The sequence below is a fragment of the Lactuca sativa genome, chromosome 6, assembly GCF_002870075.4.
Source record: "Lactuca sativa cultivar Salinas chromosome 6, Lsat_Salinas_v11, whole genome shotgun sequence".
Classification (NCBI taxonomy): Eukaryota; Viridiplantae; Streptophyta; class Magnoliopsida; order Asterales; family Asteraceae; genus Lactuca; species Lactuca sativa.
The window spans coordinates 47006076-47025047 of record NC_056628.2 but is presented as its reverse complement, the minus strand read 5'-3'; the positions used below and the strand labels follow the sequence as shown (position 1 = coordinate 47025047).

The window sequence follows — 18972 nt, the reverse complement described above, 5'->3', positions numbered from 1 at the left end:
ATTGTACAAACCAGTTAGAGATCATGATTTGAGGATTCTAGGATTTTATCATACATTGTTGACTTGTGTTTTGACAACTTATACATTTAGTGGTTTTGGAAAAAGTAATATTCAGTTTATGTGATTTTAAAAATGAAAATTTTATTTGAAAATTTACAGTGTTACAATTGGACATGCATATCTCGAAAGTATGAGTTTATGTGATTTTTATGTTGTTAAAGGATGATAGAAACGTTTCTGGAAATGGGGATCTAATAGTCTTCAAGAGAAAGTGCTCAATAGGTTAAGCTAAGTTATGTTTTTGCCCTATTTTCACCTAGAAGTTATATCTCTATCTCTCGGACGGTGTAAATTAATAAAGTTGGAAACTTCATCCACTCGGACCTTAGAATGGACCAGATCAGAGATTTGGAGCTCTTGAAGTTACGGAAAACATCCCGACACATTTGGGTTTTAGATTAAAGATATGCTTTTTTTTGTATGGCTATTTGTAAAGCTCATTATATGCAACGTTTCTATTCATTCCATCGTTCTTCTCCTTCATAACAACAACGTAGAGCTCTTGTACCTCCCTTCCATTGAAGTTTATTCAAGTTTCATAAGAAGTGTCGTTTATGTGGTTTTCCCAATTTTGGATTTCCACTCTATGTCTTGGTGTTCGATTGTTGTTGCTTTGAGTTTATCTTTTTACAACACCATTATGTTCATTAGTCACAAATAAACAACCCCTTAAATATCTCTTTCGTGCATTGTTTTTTTAATCTTTTTGTGGGTCTCATATGTTCCCAACAACTCTAAAGGGTGAGAATAGTTGAAGATATATAGGTGAGATTTTATATAAATGGTCTCATTTTGTAGAAGAATTAATAAGGTTATATGATCTTTTCCAAAAATCATTGTAAAATTGTTTCATAGTGAATCAAGCAACTTCGTTCCTTTAAGTACAACAACAAGAGCAATTGCTATAACTAAAAGCAAAATCATAATAGAAATACAAATCCATTTTCTTGACTTCTTCTGTAATTTCTTCACTTTCTCAAGGGTTTTATTGCCACTTTCCACATGATCTACCGCACTCGACACCTATCATCGAAAACAAATTTTGGATCTTTTTATTATAATTAGATAAAACTAAATTATTTTAGTTCGAATAAGAATTACCTGTGCCTCTATGTTGTCTAGAATTTCCCCTTGGGAATCCACTAGAATAGCGAAATCTGTAAAGATCTGCAAACCCACCATCGAAAAAAAAATACTAAAATAAATTACACATTAATGCTTTTGTTCTTGACCTTATAAATGGCACCATGTTCATTAAAAAACTAACTCAAGTTGAGTTCTTGATCTACAAAACTACATGCACACCTGTTGCAAATCAAGAAGCTTCCTTTCTACTTCTATTACTGCATCATGTCGTTCTTGAATCTCTGCAAGTGTATCGATCACCTGCAGATGCACAACTATTGGGAAAATGGTCGCAAAGATCCCTAACAATAAAATAATATAGAAAACTGAACACAAAAATATACTACGTGAAAGACTGATGAAACCATGGACCCCAGAGAAAAAAAAAAATCAAAATACTTAAAAAGTATATCTCAACGTTACTAAAGAAAAATAGAAAACTAACCTGACCTCGCCCTTGTTCTTGAATTGCTTTTTGGTAAATTTGTTCGCTATTTCCTGTCTCTATTAGTTGATCAATTGTCTAGTGAAAATAAGTAACAATCAGCACACGTGCCTAAATTACCATTTTTAAAAAAAGTTTTTAAGAAAGAAAGATACCTCACCTCTTCATCGGCTCTAGTTCCAGTTACTAACAACAATTAAAGAAAATAATAATTACGTTTAGATGGATAATATGCATGCATGCATGTTTATGGTAAGTTAATTACCTGTAAAGACGCGTCTTTCAACAACCTCACGATACTCTTGATGTATGCTTTCTCTTAGACTCTGGAATCCTGTCACCTTTTCTTTAAATTTCTTTTTTAAGGATCTGTAAAAAATGATCATGTCAAAAAATAAAAAGTATAAGATAATAATATAAGTATGTAACATGATTTATTACAGTGTAGTTGATGTTCTTGATCGATCTACTCCGGTTCCTTGTCCACATCCGGGTTTTTGTCTGTTGGCTAAGTTCTTACTCCAAAAAATAAAAAAAAGATTTAGTAATTATAAATTCAAGACCATTAATATTATTATAAAGTATAAACAGTTCATTCTCTAACCTCCTTGTCAAGTTCCTCGATTTTTGCTTTAATAAAACGAGCAATTCTTCCAACTTCATCAACATCATTCTCCATTCGTTTCTTGATTGCTATCATATTGTTCATGGAATTTTAATAAAAAAGTTAAATATTTCTATAAAAAGATATTTGAAGGTCACCTTTCATGGCTGCAGCCTTGGTTACAGATCTTGATTCTTCATGAGCATCCTGCATTGATTGTTTATAAAATTATAAGAAATTAACATATTCTAGTAATGACTAACATGCAATCCAAAATATTCAGACTAATCTAGTAATTAATATACACCTGTAGTTTTTTTAAAAGTTTATTAAGCTTCTCAAATTCATGCTCGATGCCTTGAACCTTTCTGAAGAATTCAACCAAGTTTAATTCTCCAGATTGCATTCCACTTTCTATATCTCCACCACCATAGCTGAATCTTTGCGGGCTTTTTGAATTCTACAAACCAGCATTTCAAAAGGGTAAAAAGAAAACTGATATAAATCGAACTCAAACAATCTCTAACCACTAAAACATGTAATTTTCCCAAATTAATTTCCCTCGTTTCACAGATCAATTGGGTTTACGTAAATAACGATATTTGATACCGATTAAGAGAAGATTGATTTGAAACATTAACGTGATATTTACAATGCACATAAAATCGAAACCTCAAAAAAGAACTCGAATTACGATGAAAAAACTTACACATAAGAGGTCGTTCATGGCGGATTTGAGGTCAATTCCAATAAATTGGTCTTGTTTGATAGTTTCGTTATCGTTGATTTGAATTTGAGATTGGGTTTATTGCGTGATTAAAGAATGAAAAAGAGAAACATGCATAAGAGAAGAGATACAAATCAATGAGGAGAGAGAGTGTTGTGGGGGGATGAAACTACAAGAGCGAGAATCGTGAATGCATAGTTTTGCTCAATTTTCTGTTGTATCGTTTTTCACTTAATAGACATAGTGACTTAATGAGTCTATCCAAAACTTTGGCTTAATAGATATGTTTTTTTTACTCACACTGATAAAAGGTTGGATCTAACTTCGTTAATTCAGACTCTCAACAACTATCAAACAAGACACCAAACATTAACATTTTAAAAAGATATTGCAATTAAAACCATAAATGATTAAAAAATTATTGGACAAAATGTTAAAAAGACCATAAATTAAGTAATCGTTTTTGTACCAAGTACACATAATGACATAAAAATAAACAAATACGAAGTAATAATCCCTAAACGAACATACATTACATTTCTTCAAATAACAACCTAATTAAACCGGTTGAGTTGTAAGCCCATATCCAAACGGGTACAACGGGTCATAATGCGGGTCACCCACATTCATAGGAAGCTGATCAACAGTCTTGAACCAGGTCCGGGCCAATTTGCCCGTGAACCCATAATCACCAAACAAAACATCCGCAACACCTTGTCCCTCACTCCCTGGAAGCCAAGCCGCCACCAAAGCATCCATTGTAGAAACATACGGTTCGATTACAACGGGTCGACCCGAAATAAGCACCACAACACACTTCAGGGTCCCACATACATTTGTAATCGTGGTGGGGCCCGGTTCGGGGACAGTTAGATTCAAACTGTCCCCAACTGTTTCAGAATACGGGTATTCACCCGTTACAACAATCGCGTACGAAAAATTATTTGATTTGATGAATTCGGGCGTCGGGTTTTCTTGATAGATAACTTCGGTTTGTGGGTCAACCGTGTTCTTGATTGCGGATAGAATGGTGGTTCCGATTGTGATATTACCACTTTGCCCATGCCACTCGATGGTCCAGCCGCCACATTGGTTGCCTATGTTGTCGGCATGGCTGCCAGAAACTAGTATTTTGGTTGACTTTTTGGGGAGGGGGAGGAGCGGCGGGTCGCCGGATTTCCCATTTTTCAACAAGACTAAAGATTTTCTTACTGCTTCTCTAGCCAAATCTCTATGCTCCTGTTGTGTTTTATCAATTTATAAATCAAAAAGATCGGTCAAAAGTCAAAAATCAAAATTCAGAAGTCAAAATGTCAAAAAGCCAAAAGTCAAAATTGAAAACAATAGTCAACGGGATACCTGAATTCCAAGGTATTTGGCCATGGCGAGATCTGCTAACGGGTTTTCAAACAAACCCATTACAAATTTGACCCGTAATATCCTTCTAACTGCATCATCGATTCGTGTCATGGGGATGAAGTTGTTCTTGACTAAATAAGTCAAACCATCGATGAATTCTGTGTAGTTATATGGCACCATGATCTGTAATCATTCAAATAGTGTAAGTGTAATCCAAATCTTGCGACTAATTCTGTAATTAATTTCAAAGATGGAGAACTAATTACTAATTACTAACCATGTCGAGGCCAGCTTCAACGCTCTTTAAGATCGAAAAAGTGTAATTAGCATGAGGTGGATCTGTGATTCTATCAATCCCTTGCCAATCTGAGATCACAAATCCCTGAAAAATCATGAAATGATCAAACGATTGGATCTTTGTTATTCAATTTGAACGATAACTACTTATAAAAACTAGGGTTTACTCTGAATTTGACGGTGTTCTTGAGGAAATTGGTAACGAGTTCATGATCCCCATGCATTCTGACTCCATTTACGCTCGAGTAAGAAATCATAATGGTCGAAACGCCTTTAAGAACCGAATCGTAATACGCCGGCATATGAATGCTGAATAATCCATGGCGGTTTATGACTGTGTTGTTCTTGTTATAAAACTACAATCACATTTTTCCCAACATCTTCATTTCTTATATCATTTAAGGACAAAGAAACAGAAGGTTTTCAAGAACATACATCAAAAAACCTCACTACAAATACCCTATTCTACTCTCGTAACAAAACACTCAAACCCTAATCTAGGATGATAATCTGAGATGAACAACTGAATATTGCACAATAGAACACAAAGAACAATTAGGAAAAAATATATCAGATCTACGACTCAACACTTCGATCCTTTCACAAAACCCTAATTGACAGAACTTGTACAAGAGAGAAAACGAGACAGAAGAACAGGATGAAGGTAGCTGAATCTGCCCTCTTTACACTCTCTCTCTTCTTTTATACCTGCTATTGTTAACCGGATATAACCCGACCCATATCTAGGTCCGCGCCTTTCTTTCTTTACCCTGCATATATCATATTTAACCAATACACATATACACAAAAAATAAATATAAGATTGTATACTTATTCATAATATTTTCAACATCCCCCCTCAATCGAAATATTTATTTTTCACTTTTAAAAACATCAACAACACCCATTTTCTTAGTTAGAAAATCATGCTGCTTAACATTTAAAGATTTAGTTAAAATATCTGCAGTTTGTTCAGATGAACAAATCTTAACCAACCTTATCACACCATTAGAAATCTTTTCTCTAATAAAATGCAAATCAATTTCAAAATGTTTTGTTCTTTCATGAAACACTGGATTTAAAGCTAATTTGATAGTTGACTCATTATCACAAAAAACTGAAACAGGAATTAAATCTTTAACTTCTAATTCAAACAAAACTTTTAATATCCAAATTATTTCACAAGTAATAGATCCTAAAGCTCTATATTCAGCCTCAGTGGAGGATCTAGAAACAGTAGACTGTTTTTTACTCTTCCATGATATTAAACAGTTATTAAAATAAACCAAATATCCAGACACTGATTTCCTTGTAATCATGCATTTAGCCCAGTCAGCATCTACAAACCCTTTAAGCTCAAATTTATCAGATTTGGTTATAAACACCCCTTTTCCAGGACTGTTTTTTAAGTATCTTAAAAGTCTAAAAACAATTTTTAGATGAGATTTTTTAGGCTTATGCATAAACTGACTGAGTACTTGAACAGCATATGAAATATCTGGTCTAGTAACTGTCAAATATATCAATTTACCAATAATTTTCTGAAACTCAGTTTTATTCTCCAATAATGAATTTTCTTTTTTATTTTCATCAGCCTTTATCAGAATATTTGTTTCCAATGGAGTATTTACTGATTTACACCCAAGCATACCATACTCATGTAACAATTCTAAACAATATTTCCTTTGATTTAAACACAAACCATTATTAAATTTTATTACCTCAATTCCCAAAAAATATTTTAAAGTTCCAAGATCTTTAATTAAAAACTGAGTTTTCATAAAGTCTTTAACTTTCTGCAATTCATGTTCACAACTTCCAGTTAAAATAATATCATCTACATATACAAGCAACATAGTTATAGATCCTTCAAATTTTCTAACAAATAATGAGTAGTCACTTATACTCTGCTTAAAACCAAACATAAACAAGGCAGAACAAAGTTTTTCATTCCACTTCCTAGGAGCTTGTTTCAAACCATATAAAGATTTTGTAAGTTTACAAACCCTAGAATCACCAACAGAAAAATATCCAGGAGGAAGAGACATATAAACATCTTCAGTTAAGTCACCATATAAGAATGCATTATTAATATCTAACTGATATAATGGCCAAGAATTGTGTACAGATAAAGAAATAATTATTCTTACAGTCACAATTTTTGCAACAGGAGAAAAAGTTTCTTCAAAATCAATTCCTTCCCTTTGATTATACCCTTTAGCTACTAAACGAGCCTTATATCTTTCTACTTCACCATTAGACTTATATTTTATTTTAAAAACCCACTTACAACCTATTGGCTTTCTGTTCTTAGGTAAACATGTAATTTCCCAAGTATTATTTCTATGGAGAGCTTCCATCTCTTCATTCATAGCTTTAACCCAGTTCGGATCAGTTAAAGCTTCCTTATAATCTTTAGGCTCAACAGTTTTATTCAAATTTGAAATAAAACATTTAGTATTATTGTCTAAAAAGGAATAATTAACAGTTCTTTCTATACCATATTTATATTTTCCTTCAACAATGTAATCAGAAAACTTTACAGGCATATGAGACTCACGTCTAGACCTAGAAGGACCTAAAGACTGTTCAACAGAAGGGATTAAGGGTGACTGACTCCTTTCCTCAGAAATGTTAGAAGAAGAAGGAACAGAATCTGCAGAAGGAGGCACAATTGCCTCGCCACTACGATTGACATCATTATTAGAATTGATATCATCCAGGTGAATGGCTGCATCAGTACCATCCATCTGTGACTCTACTCTCAGCTCATCAAGATTAATAGAATCATTTAAGTATTCATTTGTATCAAATTCATCATAGGAAAATGGATCATTTGGGCCATAATCAGAAAAATTTTTGTCAACATTAGCTGACTTCAACTTATATGGAAAAACAGATTCATAAAATTTCACATCCCTGGACATAAAAGAAGTATTAGTATCAAGACTAAGAAGCTTATAAGCCTTTTTATCAGAAGAATATCCTAATAAAACACACTTTTCAGCACGTTCAGAAAACTTATCAGAAACATTTTGTTTAGCAGCAAAACAAAGACAACCAAAAATTCTCAAATAATCAAAATTAGGTGTTCTTTTATAAACAAGTTCATAAGGAGATAACCCATGTAAAACTGATGTAGGCATTCTATTTATCAAAAAAACTGAAGTTAAAACAGCATCTCCCCAATATTTTATCGGAACAGCTGACTGAAACAAAAGAGATCTTGCAACATTAAGTATGTGTCTGTGCTTCCTTTCCACAACTCCATTTTGTTGTGGAGTGTAAGCACAGGAAGTCTGATGAATGATACCTCGTTCAATACAAAAATATTTCATTTGATTATTTACAAATTCAGTACCATTATCAGATCTCACAACCTTAACATTGACACTAAACTGATTCATCAAAATATTTACAAAAACCTTAAAGCAATCAAAAACTTCACTTTTAGATTTCAACAAAAAAACCCAAGTAGCCCTTGAGAAATCATCCACAACAGTCAGAAAAAACTTAAACCCTTCTACAGAAGCTAGTCTATAGGGACCCCAAACATCTAAGTGAATTAATTCACCCAACTGAGTTGAACAATGTTGACTAAGTGAGAATGACTCCCTAGTCTGTTTAGCCCTATGACATACATCACAAGGAGGGAGTGACTCATTTCCCAGTTTCAATTTATTTTTCAAAATATTCAGAGCCTGATCAGCAGGATGACCTAGTCTACTATGCCAAGTTAACTTTGAGACACAACACTTAGAATTAATCAGATTTACTGAATTACCTGAGGGAATGTGATCTAGGTAATATAATCCCCCAGATTCTCTACCATTCTCCACCATCTTCTTTGATAGTGAATCCTGAATTTTACAATTATGTTCAGAGAAAGTAATTTCACATCCATTATCCTTACATAGTTTATGTACAGACAAAAGATTAACATTAAAGTCTGGCACAGCAAACACATCAAATAAAGTAAGATTAGAGGACAATTGAACATTCCCAATCTTATTTATTTTAGCAGAAGAACCATTAGGATGTTTTACAAGTAGATTAAGTTTAGACACATCCACAGTATCTTGGAGTTGTGATTCTGAGGCTATCATATGTTGATTTGCTCCAGAATCAACAATCCAACTTTGAGATTTATTTGAAGTAACAAAAGAATTAAAACAATATGTTGTTGTAGTTGTTGTACCTGCCATATTTGCAGCAGCAGGTACATCCTTATTGTCAGGAGTCTCATTTATGAGACGAAGAAATTTTGAATATTGTTCACTAGTAAGATAGTGACATTCACTACCACAACCAGACTCAGAAGCAACCACAGAATTGCTGTTTGAACCAACAGAAGAAGAATTCACAGAAACAGATTTATTTTGATTATTATTTCCAATTCTTTGTTTAAAATCCTTTGGATATCCAATCAATTTGTAGCACTTTTCTATTGTATGACCTTTAAGATTACAGTGCTTGCACTGTAGCCCTTGATTTCTGAATCTATTTTGACCTTGACCTTTTTTAAAATCAGTAACCTTACTATTAAAAACAGATACTTGAGGTTTTGAAGAAACAACAGAACTCAATGAACCATTCTTTTGAAGAGACTCTTCTCTAGAGAGAATTGAGAAAGCAGTTTTAACATTAGGCAATGGTTCCATTAAAAGAATGTGACTTTTAACCTGATTATATATATCATCAAGACCACTTAAGAATTGCATTAATTTCATCATTTTAGAATGATCATTTAGTTTATTTGCAGCTTCACAAACACATTCAGATAAACTAGTCAACCCATCAAACTCTTTCCATAAACAATCAAGTTTGTTATAATAGTCTGAAAGAGAAGAACCACTTTGTTTTAAGGTGTTTATCTGCTGATGAATATTAAAAATTACAGAACCATCAGCCTTATTATAGGTTTCAAACAACTCATCCCAAATGTCTTTAGCATTATCAGAATACACATGATTAGCATATATTGCTTCAGATATAGATCCTAATAACCAATTACACACAACAGCATTCACACGTTCCCATTTAGATTTTTTTGTTTCATCAGTTTTTTCAAGAACAATAGTTCCATCCACAAAACCCAATTTGTTTCTAGCTTTAAGACCTCTAGTCATTGCACTACGCCATAAACGGAAATTTTCATTACCAGTCAATTTAATAGTTATTATGGAAGTAACTGTATTATCAGAAGGATGTATGTATAAAGGATCATCAAAGTCAACAGGAGAATCCTTAGGGACACCACTTCCCTCAGGTGTATCTCCAGCCATAACAGATCACAAAATAACACCAATCAAGGAACAAACAAGACAAGAAAATGTCAACAAGTAAAGAGCAAAAAACAACACTTATGTTGGCTTAAAGTCCAGATGGTCACCACAGTTTGTCGGGGCCCAAGACAACCAAACATAAGGCGAGCAAAGAAACAAATAGAATCAACAACAAGTTCCAGACACCAAATAATTCGATGTAACAAGAGCACTAGATCCAACACATCTATAACCAAACAAGAAAAGGAAAGGGAACAAGAAAACCTCACAGTGCTTAAGACAAATTTCTTGTTTAAGAATCGACTCCCTGAATCTTTTACTCAACGGGTTTATCGGTGATGAAATCCGACCCCAAAGAGAAGATTAGAGGGATTAATCGATAACGGACACACTTGTGATTTTCAGTTTCACTCAGAGATCAGCACCAGAAGGAGACTCAATCTGCAAGAACAACACAAAATCTCGCAGTACCAGGATCTCAAAAAAACTTAGAAGAAGAGTAAAAGAATGAAACCCTAAGTCTAATACAGAGTAACTCAAACCAGGTTAATCAACCAGAAAACTAACCTCGTGACAGCGATGACAACAGATCGTAGTAATAACCACCAGAAGATGCGTCAGGAACAAGAACGACGAACCTCAAGCTCTGATACCATGTTATAAAACTACAATCACATTTTTCCCAACATCTTCATTTCTTATATCATTTAAGGACAAAGAAACAGAAGGTTTTCAAGAACATACATCAAAAAACCTCACTACAAATACCCTATTCTACTCTCGTAACAAAACACTCAAACCCTAATCTAGGATGATAATCTGAGATGAACAACTGAATATTGCACAATAGAACACAAAGAACAATTAGGAAAAAATATATCAGATCTACGACTCAACACTTCGATCCTTTCACAAAACCCTAATTGACAGAACTTGTACAAGAGAGAAAACGAGACAGAAGAACAGGATGAAGGTAGCTGAATCTGCCCTCTTTACACTCTCTCTCTTCTTTTATACCTGCTATTGTTAACCGGATATAACCCGACCCATATCTAGGTCCGCGCCTTTCTTTCTTTACCCTGCATATATCATATTTAACCAATACACATATACACAAAAAATAAATATAAGATTGTATACTTATTCATAATATTTTCAACAGTTCTCGTTAATGCCTTTCGTTGTTCCACCATCTCCGACATAGTGCTTAGCACAAGCCGCAACATTTTTCCTGTAATCAAAGATGAATTCATGAAGATAACAAATCGATACGATCAAATGTTCAAATTCCCATGAGGTTTATGTGAGAATCTTACTGTCCACCAACAAAAGGTACGCCTTTCCGATCATTAGCCGGAATGTCTCCCTGTAATCCGGGAATAAGCTCAGTCATCTGACGAACAATTGCAGGATCTTCACTGTAACTTTCAAAACATCTACCCCATCTCGGATCCCTACAAACCTGTCAATCGATTCATGAAAAAAAAGCGTTTAAATTTGTTTAAATTTATGTAATTTGTTGTTTGTTGATCATTTACCGCGATACAAGGTGCAAATGCATAGTTGATTCCAGTTGCTCGAACTTCAAGAGCAGTGGCAACTCCGATTTTCTTGATGAGCACAGGGTCCCTGTGTCATCATTACAAGTGAAATTACTAAAATATCCTTGAATACCACTGTTGTTAATCGTTAGAAAGGGTAAAAGAGTAAATTTGATTTGAGGAACGAGAAACTTGCCTTGTTACTCCAAGACCTACATTGTGAGGAAAGATTGTGGCATTGTAGACATTGTTGTTGCCATGAACAGCATCGATTCCATAGATCATCGGAATACCTAAACGAGTTGCAAGTGATCCTTTTTGGAATTCGTTCACCATGTTAATCCATGTCTCCGGCGACGCCTCTTTCGCCGGAACACTCCCTCCGCCGCTCAATACACTCCCTGAAAACAACATGGATCATAAAGATGAAATTCTTAATCGAATAAGCGAAAAAGTAGGGATTTTGATTGATTACCGATGAAGTATTTCTGCATTACATCAGCGGAAGCTACAGTTCTTTCAATCTGTGTCATCTGACCGATTTTTTCCTCCAAAGTCATTCGTTTCATCAAGTCTTTAATTCGAATGTTTAGTGGTTGTTTTGGGTCTTTGTATTTCATGTTTTCTGAAGCAGCAGCCATGGAAGCCGATAAACAAGAACACATCACAAGGATCACCAAAGCAAAAGGTGAAAGCTTTGACATTTTTTTTTTTTGACTTCAATAGCAATCTACAACTGTTAATGTAAGAATATATATTCAGAAAACCAAATTATAAGCAACAAATCCAGAATGAAATCAACAAGAAATAAGCAAGAGCTCAAAAGCTAAATACCATACAGAAAAATCCAAGGAAAGAATCATAATCTTTATATTCTGTTAGCCTTAAAATAAATATAAATAAAATACCATTTTCAAATATTTTTCAAACGTTTGAATGTTTTGTTAAACGGCTACAATCCCTTCGCAAAATATGTGAAATCTTGTGGACCCAATCAAACAAGATCATTACTTTACAAACATACAAAATAGCAATCGTAAAACAGGAAAGATCTTATTTTGAACAAATGGGTTGATTAATACTCCAGAGAAAAACCCAAAAGTAAAACGACATTCATGAAACAGGAAAACAAAGAAAGGTAAAACAAGAAACCCTTAAAATGTATGTAAGGAAAGTTAAAGAAAGGAAGATTAGAGAAAGTTACAGAGAATGAGAGCTTGAAGGAGCTTTGAAGGTATCGAGAATGGCGTTTATGGAGAAGGAATTGGAGAATGTGGGCGAGGAATAGTGGTTTTTATAGGGAAGTGTGTTTGTGTTTTTGGTGAATTGGGGTTTTGAAATGAATTCGTGGGGATTAAGGATTAAAATTTGTTTAATGTTCTTTTGACCGGGTGTTTAACGTCTACTTATTGACATTAAGTGCCACGATGATGATTACAAGTTTAAAGTTCAAACGACATTCATTTTAGATGCTTTTGTTGAATTTTATTTATATTAAAGAACAATTATGAGATCAACAATGGATTTGTCTTTTTTTTCTTGGGGTTATTTTTATATAAAAGAACTTCAAATGAAAAATCTTTTTTTATTTTCATAGAGTTTTTAAGACATTGTTATTTATGGGTATCATTATTTTGTTTTTATTGTTTAATTAAAGAATGGTCATTCTAATGACGATGTTCGAGCCAGCTTACGCGCATGCACCACAACTAATTAGTAATCACTATACAAATATAGGATTATGCATCATTACATAAAGGCTCCCACTAATCCGCCACCTCTTATCCTTTGTTTATCCCCCTCCTCTATTATTTGACATTTGACACACACAAATATATATATATATATATATATATATATATATATATATATAATTTTTTAATAAATATTATTATAAATAAAAAAATTATAAATAATTAATCAACGTTGCAATTAAATTGTCAAACAATAATAATTATTATAGATATTTAATCGTTAAAACTAGAACGATAATAATGATTATAAATATTTAGTCGTTCAATTGAACGAGGTTACCCATTCAGCTATAGTTAAAAAATTTCAAGTTTTAAAAAATAATAAATTATTATATACAAAAATAAATTTATAAAAACCTTTAAATAAATACAACAAAATAATAGGAATATATAAAATAGTTAAAATTGTAAATACTTAAAAAAATCATATTATATATATATATATATATATATATATATATATATATATATATATATATATATATATATATATATATATATATATATATATATATATATATATATATAATGATTTTGATCTGACGTAAAGTAAAAACGAGAGGGACTTTGAATAATGGGGCAATAACCAGAGTAGAACTTTGAATAATGGGATGCCGGCGTCCACATCTCCAAGAGTGTTTCACTCAGTACTCACATGGTTATTTTATCATTTGATTGAACCATTAAATCATTAAAAAAAACCATGGCAAAATCATTTTAATTAACAAATAAAAAACTTTGTTTAAAAAAAATCATTTAATAGTTTTTTTTACCACATGCACTTAAAACCTTAATATGTTCAATAATGTAGTATTGTAACATCCAAATTTTCTAATACAACAATAAAAGTAAGGTCTCATAATTTTTTCAAGACAAAACTGCAAAAATAGTCCTTGTGGTTTGCATTTTTTCAGGAAACAAGTCCAAACAGTGACTTTTTTTGATTCGTGGTCCTTTTGGAGTGGTTTGTATGTGAAAATGGTCCCTCCGAAAATTGAAATGACTATAATACCCTTGGAGTATTTATTTTTCATTTTTCTTTCATTATTCTTAAAATTTAATATTTATTTATTTATTTTAGCAATTAAAAAAATAAAAAGGGCCCACCTCTCTCTCTCTCTCTCTCATTCTTCATTTACAACCAAGAATCCCTATCGCCTTCATAGCCAAATCACTTCAAAATTCCCTAGATCACATTCATATCGGGTTGAAGATGGTGGCCCTGATCAAAATTCCTAAATCACATTCAAAAAATACCTAAATCACATTCATATAAAAAATCCCTAAATCACATTCATTGCTTCAGTAATCCCACCATGAAAAATGGTGGCCTCGATCAAAATTGTGTAAGTAATCACCAAAGGTTTACAGTTATCATCCCAGTAGCTTATCCTCCAGTTGGCTGAATCGATTTGACGAAGGATCTGAAAAAGGAGGATTTAAAACGTCTTTGAGCTCAAGAGAAAGAAGAAGTAGAAGAAAAGCACAGAAACAGAGTAATAAACCCTAGTTGTTTTCACTCCTTTAATTTCAATGTTAATTCCAAAAAGCTGCAATTGCTACTCCCATTGTTGTTCTAGAACGATTTTTTCGTGTTTATCTTGCTTCTATAAGACGAATTCTGACTGAAATTCGAAGCAAATATGTGCGATGTTGTTTAGAAAGATTACTAATTTCATGAACAGATTACGGAACAATTAGCTTGGAGAACGATATCCTCACCCTAAATGCAATTCGCACCTTCCTTCTGAGACAGAAGAAGCGCAGGAGCTGAAGGCGGTGACAAGCTCGAAGATGGTTGAAGCATCAAAGGTGATGGCAATATGGTTGCTCCGTTGCTCCTCTCGGTTGCTTTCCCCTTTTGTTGTCGGCTGTGGAGGTGGGTAGCACACGAAGTGAACGCAGGGTGTTTGGGCTATTTGATCGACGGGAAAGAAAATGAAGGAGGAAAGGAGTTACAGAGGTGAGGGCAGCCACCAGTTCCTCTTCCCTTGCTGTTGGTATCCAAGAACGAGAGAGAGAGAGAGAGAGAGAGGGGTGGGTCCTCTATTATTTTTTTAATTGTTAAAATAAATAAATAAATATTAAGTTTAAAAAAAATGAAAGAAAAATGAAAAATAAATACCCCAAGGGTATTATAGTCATTTCAATTTTCGGAGGGACCATTTTCACATACAAACCACTCCAAAAGGACTACGAAACCAAAAAAGTCACTGTTTGGACTAAAACCCCAAAATTTTGCATACCACAGGGACCATTTTTGCAATTTTGTCTTTTTTCAATATCGAATCTGAAAACTTACTTTAAACAAAGTAATATATCGATAACTAGCCTAAAAGCAAAGGAAGGTAAATAATACAAACATACTATCCTCCGCATTGCAGTTGCAGACATCTATTTTCGTTTTGTTGTTATTGTTAATGTCAATGACAAGGTATCTTGTGGTTGTTTATATTTTCAAAATGGGATAATGACTTGAGAGGGTGACGAACTTTCAATTTTGTTCATATTTAGTAACTGAATTTTTTTCGAGCTTGATTTACCCTAGATTATTTGAAATTGTTCACATTTTACCCTTATGACTTTAACTGACTAATGTAATTAAAAGTGAAAGTTTGTTACTTGTTCAAGCCATTATCCTGTAAATGGTCCTAAATGTTATTAAGAATGAGCACATGTTGAATATGAAGGTCACAAAAGTGATGATGTTGTAGTAATCGTGCGATATACTTTTATTGTGTAATGTACAAGAAACAATACTTAGAAATACAATAGAAGTGACTTTAATCACATAGAAATTGAAGAAATAAATATTGATGTGGTTTTAGAAATATACTTAGGACATAGGCAACAGTTTTGACTCCAAATGGTGGAGACGGTCGTTATAGATTGTGCGAGTACGAGAGAACATATGATCAATAAGCGTGAAGATAATGTAATGTTAAATTTGAATGAGGTTTTTCTCTTTACAAAGACACAAGCTTTGATTAGGATGTATAAGATCAGGGTCGTGGAGATGAGTAGTCTAGCTGCTAGTTGCTTTTACATTGTTTGTGCATTTTGCTTAGTTTTCACTATTTTTACTTTCAACTTGTTCTATCGATGTTTTTCTTCTTAGTTAATAGTTATTACTTGTATCTACTTTTTCTATTTGTATGTTGGTTCTGTATGTACCTTCTCAACATGCTCCTTTTGATTTTCGATCTATTTTTCGTTTTATTGTTCGTATATCTATCTTTTTGCCTTTGTGAAACTCTATTGATTATTTTTTGGTGGGTTGGCGTTTCATTATATGTGAGTAAAGAAACTCTAGTTAAAAGTTTATCTCATTGACTAGGAATAAAGCGATGAACTACAACATGGTTATGTGATATGCATTTTATTATATAATACTCCTTACAAACATAACACAACACAACACAAAACAAATCATAGTGACTGAAATCAAAATTATTAATATAATTAATTGTTACCAATTGTAACGACCTGTCTCCGGTATGATAATTCCTTGGTATTTATTTTGAAGTTTTGCAAGAGGGACTCGGCGAGTTCATAGCCTGACTCGCCGAGTAGGGTCGGGATTTCGAGCACGTGATTAGCTGGCGACTCAGCGAGTCCACATTCTGGACTCGGCGAGTCTGTCCGTCTGGGAGAAACCCTAAATCCCCGGGTTGCCCACTATTTAAGCCACCTTATAGCCCCCAATCTCGCCTCCTTCACCCTCTAAAGCTGTGAGAAAACCCTAATTTGATCTTGAGTGTTTGTTTTAGTGATCTTGTGTGCATTTGTGAAGGCTTGAAGAAGGAGAAAAAGAAAGGAGCAAAGAGAAGGATTCCAGAACAGAGATTCAAGGGAAAGCAAGAGCTCTTTGAGGTATTCTTCAGTTTTCCCTCTCTTTTATGCCTTAAAACCCTTTCTAGATCTTATTAATGCCTTTCTCAAAGCTTTATGTTGTTATGGAAGCTCTCTTATGCCGAGATAACCTTAGATCTGTTCCTTTAGGAGTTGTAGAGCACAGATTTATTGCCTTTATGGAGCTATTTTGCATATTAACCCTAGATCTACCCCTTTTAAGCACCTTTTAGCCTTTATTCTCTTGTTCATGCGTTTGTACACGTAAAGTTGGAAACTTTACGTGGTAAATCAGCTTATTGGACTCAGATCTATCATTTGGATGTATTGGATTCGAGCAGAATCGAGTGTAGAATAGTTGCATGGCGGTGACTCGGCGAGTCTAGTCGCGAGTCCCCGATTTCTTCCTTTTGAGAGGTGTCGAGTGGGACCAGTGAGTAGTGGAGTGGACTCAGCGAGTTTGAGGGTAGACTCAGTAATGGAGGGACTCGGCGAGTTGTTCATACAACTCGGCGAGTCCAAGGCAATCTTCTTAAGCTCAAGAACAACTCGTCGAGTTGTTCATAGGACTCGGCGAGTCGGATGAAGATTGTCTGCATTCTTGGATCGGGAGAGTACTCGTCGAGTCGATGCCATACTCGACGAGTAGCAGCGAGTAGAGTCGAGGAGTGAGAATAAGGACTCGGCGAGTTGGCGGCCCAACTCGGCGAGTCAGGTCAACCGTGGGTTGACTTTGACTGAGAGTTGACCTTGACCAACAGTTGACTTTGACCAAGGGTAAAAGAGTCATTTTACCCAGTGCAGTGTTTAGTATTTAATTGAGTGTATTTATGGACTTGCAGCCGGGGAGATACCGGAGCAGCAGCAGTTAGCCCTCAGAGCTATTCACTCGGCAGCCAGTTCACGAGGTGAGTTTCCTTTCAGTAGGAAGGGTCTACGGCCACAATGCCGGCCCGTTTAATTATCAGTAGTCCCGGACTTTGGTCTGACGCAGTAGCTAGAGTGCTTGATGTCTTTGTGATTCAAGCATGTTTGTGTTATGTGTGTCCGGACTCTGTTCCGATGCAGTATGCAGTTTATGTGTTTATAATAGTTGTTATGTTTTATGCTATGCCATGATCAGTCAGTTCCGGACTTCGGTCCGATGCAGTTAGTTCCGGACTTCGGTCCGATGCAGTCAGTTCCGGACTCTGGTCCGATGCAGGGGACAAGGTCCCAGTCAGTTCCGGACTTCGGTTCGACGCAGCTAGTTCCAGACTGCGGTCTGATGAAGTGGGCAAGGCCCAGTATGTGCTTATGTGTATTGTATGGTATGTGGTAGTTTGGGTGGGAGCTCACTAAGCTTCATGCTTACAGTTTTAGTTTTGGTTTCAGGTACTTCCGCTAGCAGAGGGAAGAGCTCGGGATGATGGCATCGCACACACCACAGCTTCAGCTTTTAGCCTGGGAGTTGATTAGTTTTTGATTTTTATATGACATGGATATGATTCAGTTTCCGCACAGTGTTGTTTTTATTATGGTTGGGATACATCACTTATGGTTTTTATGATATGACACTTAGATTATGGTTTTAGTTATATTATAAAATGAAATTTTTTGGGTCGTATTTTTGGGTTGTTACACCAATAAGCAAAATAAACTAAGAGATTATTAGAAAAATGGATAATGACTTGAAAGGGTAACAAACTTTTAACTAGTTCATATTATGTCACTGAACTTTTTTTCATACTTGATTTACCCATAAGTATTTAAAATGTTCATATTTTACCCTTGTGACCGGTTGTTGACCGGGTATAACCGGTCATAAGGGTAAAATGTGAAAATTTTCAAATAATTCAGGAGTAAATCAAACACGAAAAAAAAAAATAATGACTAAATGTGAACAAAGTTAAAAGTTCGTTACCCTCTCAACTCATTATCCCT

General features: G+C 34.3%; 2 protein-coding genes across 3 annotated transcripts; both read right to left on the bottom strand.

Moving 5' to 3' along the window:
* Nucleotides 1–909: 909 nt before the first annotated feature.
* LOC111887475 (syntaxin-132) lies at nucleotides 910–2961 on the bottom strand. Its single transcript, XM_023883650.1, has 11 exons — nucleotides 2944–2961; nucleotides 2542–2694; nucleotides 2393–2441; nucleotides 2235–2323; nucleotides 2072–2145; nucleotides 1896–1999; nucleotides 1791–1816; nucleotides 1631–1708; nucleotides 1366–1446; nucleotides 1162–1227; nucleotides 910–1083 (listed from the first exon to the last, which is right to left on the bottom strand). The coding sequence occupies exons 1-11, from the start codon at nucleotides 2959–2961 to the stop codon at nucleotides 910–912; spliced, it is 912 nt and encodes a 303-aa protein (XP_023739418.1).
* Nucleotides 2962–3392: 431 nt separating this feature from the next.
* Nucleotides 3393–12798, bottom strand: LOC111887443 (uncharacterized). Of its 2 annotated transcripts, XM_023883613.3 has the most exons (10): nucleotides 12648–12798; nucleotides 11919–12179; nucleotides 11640–11844; nucleotides 11441–11531; nucleotides 11219–11364; nucleotides 11069–11133; nucleotides 4785–4963; nucleotides 4598–4702; nucleotides 4321–4503; nucleotides 3393–4200 (listed from the first exon to the last, which is right to left on the bottom strand). In XM_023883613.3, the coding sequence occupies exons 2-10, from the start codon at nucleotides 12145–12147 to the stop codon at nucleotides 3520–3522; spliced, it is 1884 nt and encodes a 627-aa protein (XP_023739381.2). In that variant the 5' UTR covers nucleotides 12148–12179; nucleotides 12648–12798; the 3' UTR covers nucleotides 3393–3519. The 2 variants fall into 2 exon arrangements, with proteins under 2 accessions (XP_023739381.2, XP_042751650.1); XM_042895716.2 differs by lacking the exon at nucleotides 12648–12798 and having other exon boundaries at nucleotides 11919–12244.
* Between the last annotated feature and the right edge of the window lie 6174 nt (nucleotides 12799–18972).

Coding starts and splice junctions, on each gene's coding strand:
- LOC111887475 (XM_023883650.1), bottom strand. Junction 2,146..2,234: donor TCGAGGAACTTGACAAGGAG/GTTAGAGAATGA, acceptor TTTTGGAGTAAG/AACTTAGCCAACAGACAAAA. Junction 1,447..1,630: donor AAGAACAAGGGCGAGGTCAG/GTTAGTTTTCTA, acceptor GTGCATCTGCAG/GTGATCGATACACTTGCAGA.
- LOC111887443 (XM_023883613.3), bottom strand. CDS start 12,147: ATGTCAAAGCTTTCACCTTTTGCTTTGGTGATCCTTGTGATGTGTTCT. Junction 4,703..4,784: donor AGAACACCGTCAAATTCAGA/GTAAACCCTAGT, acceptor ATGATTTTTCAG/GGATTTGTGATCTCAGATTG. Junction 4,504..4,597: donor TTGAAGCTGGCCTCGACATG/GTTAGTAATTAG, acceptor GAATGATTACAG/ATCATGGTGCCATATAACTA.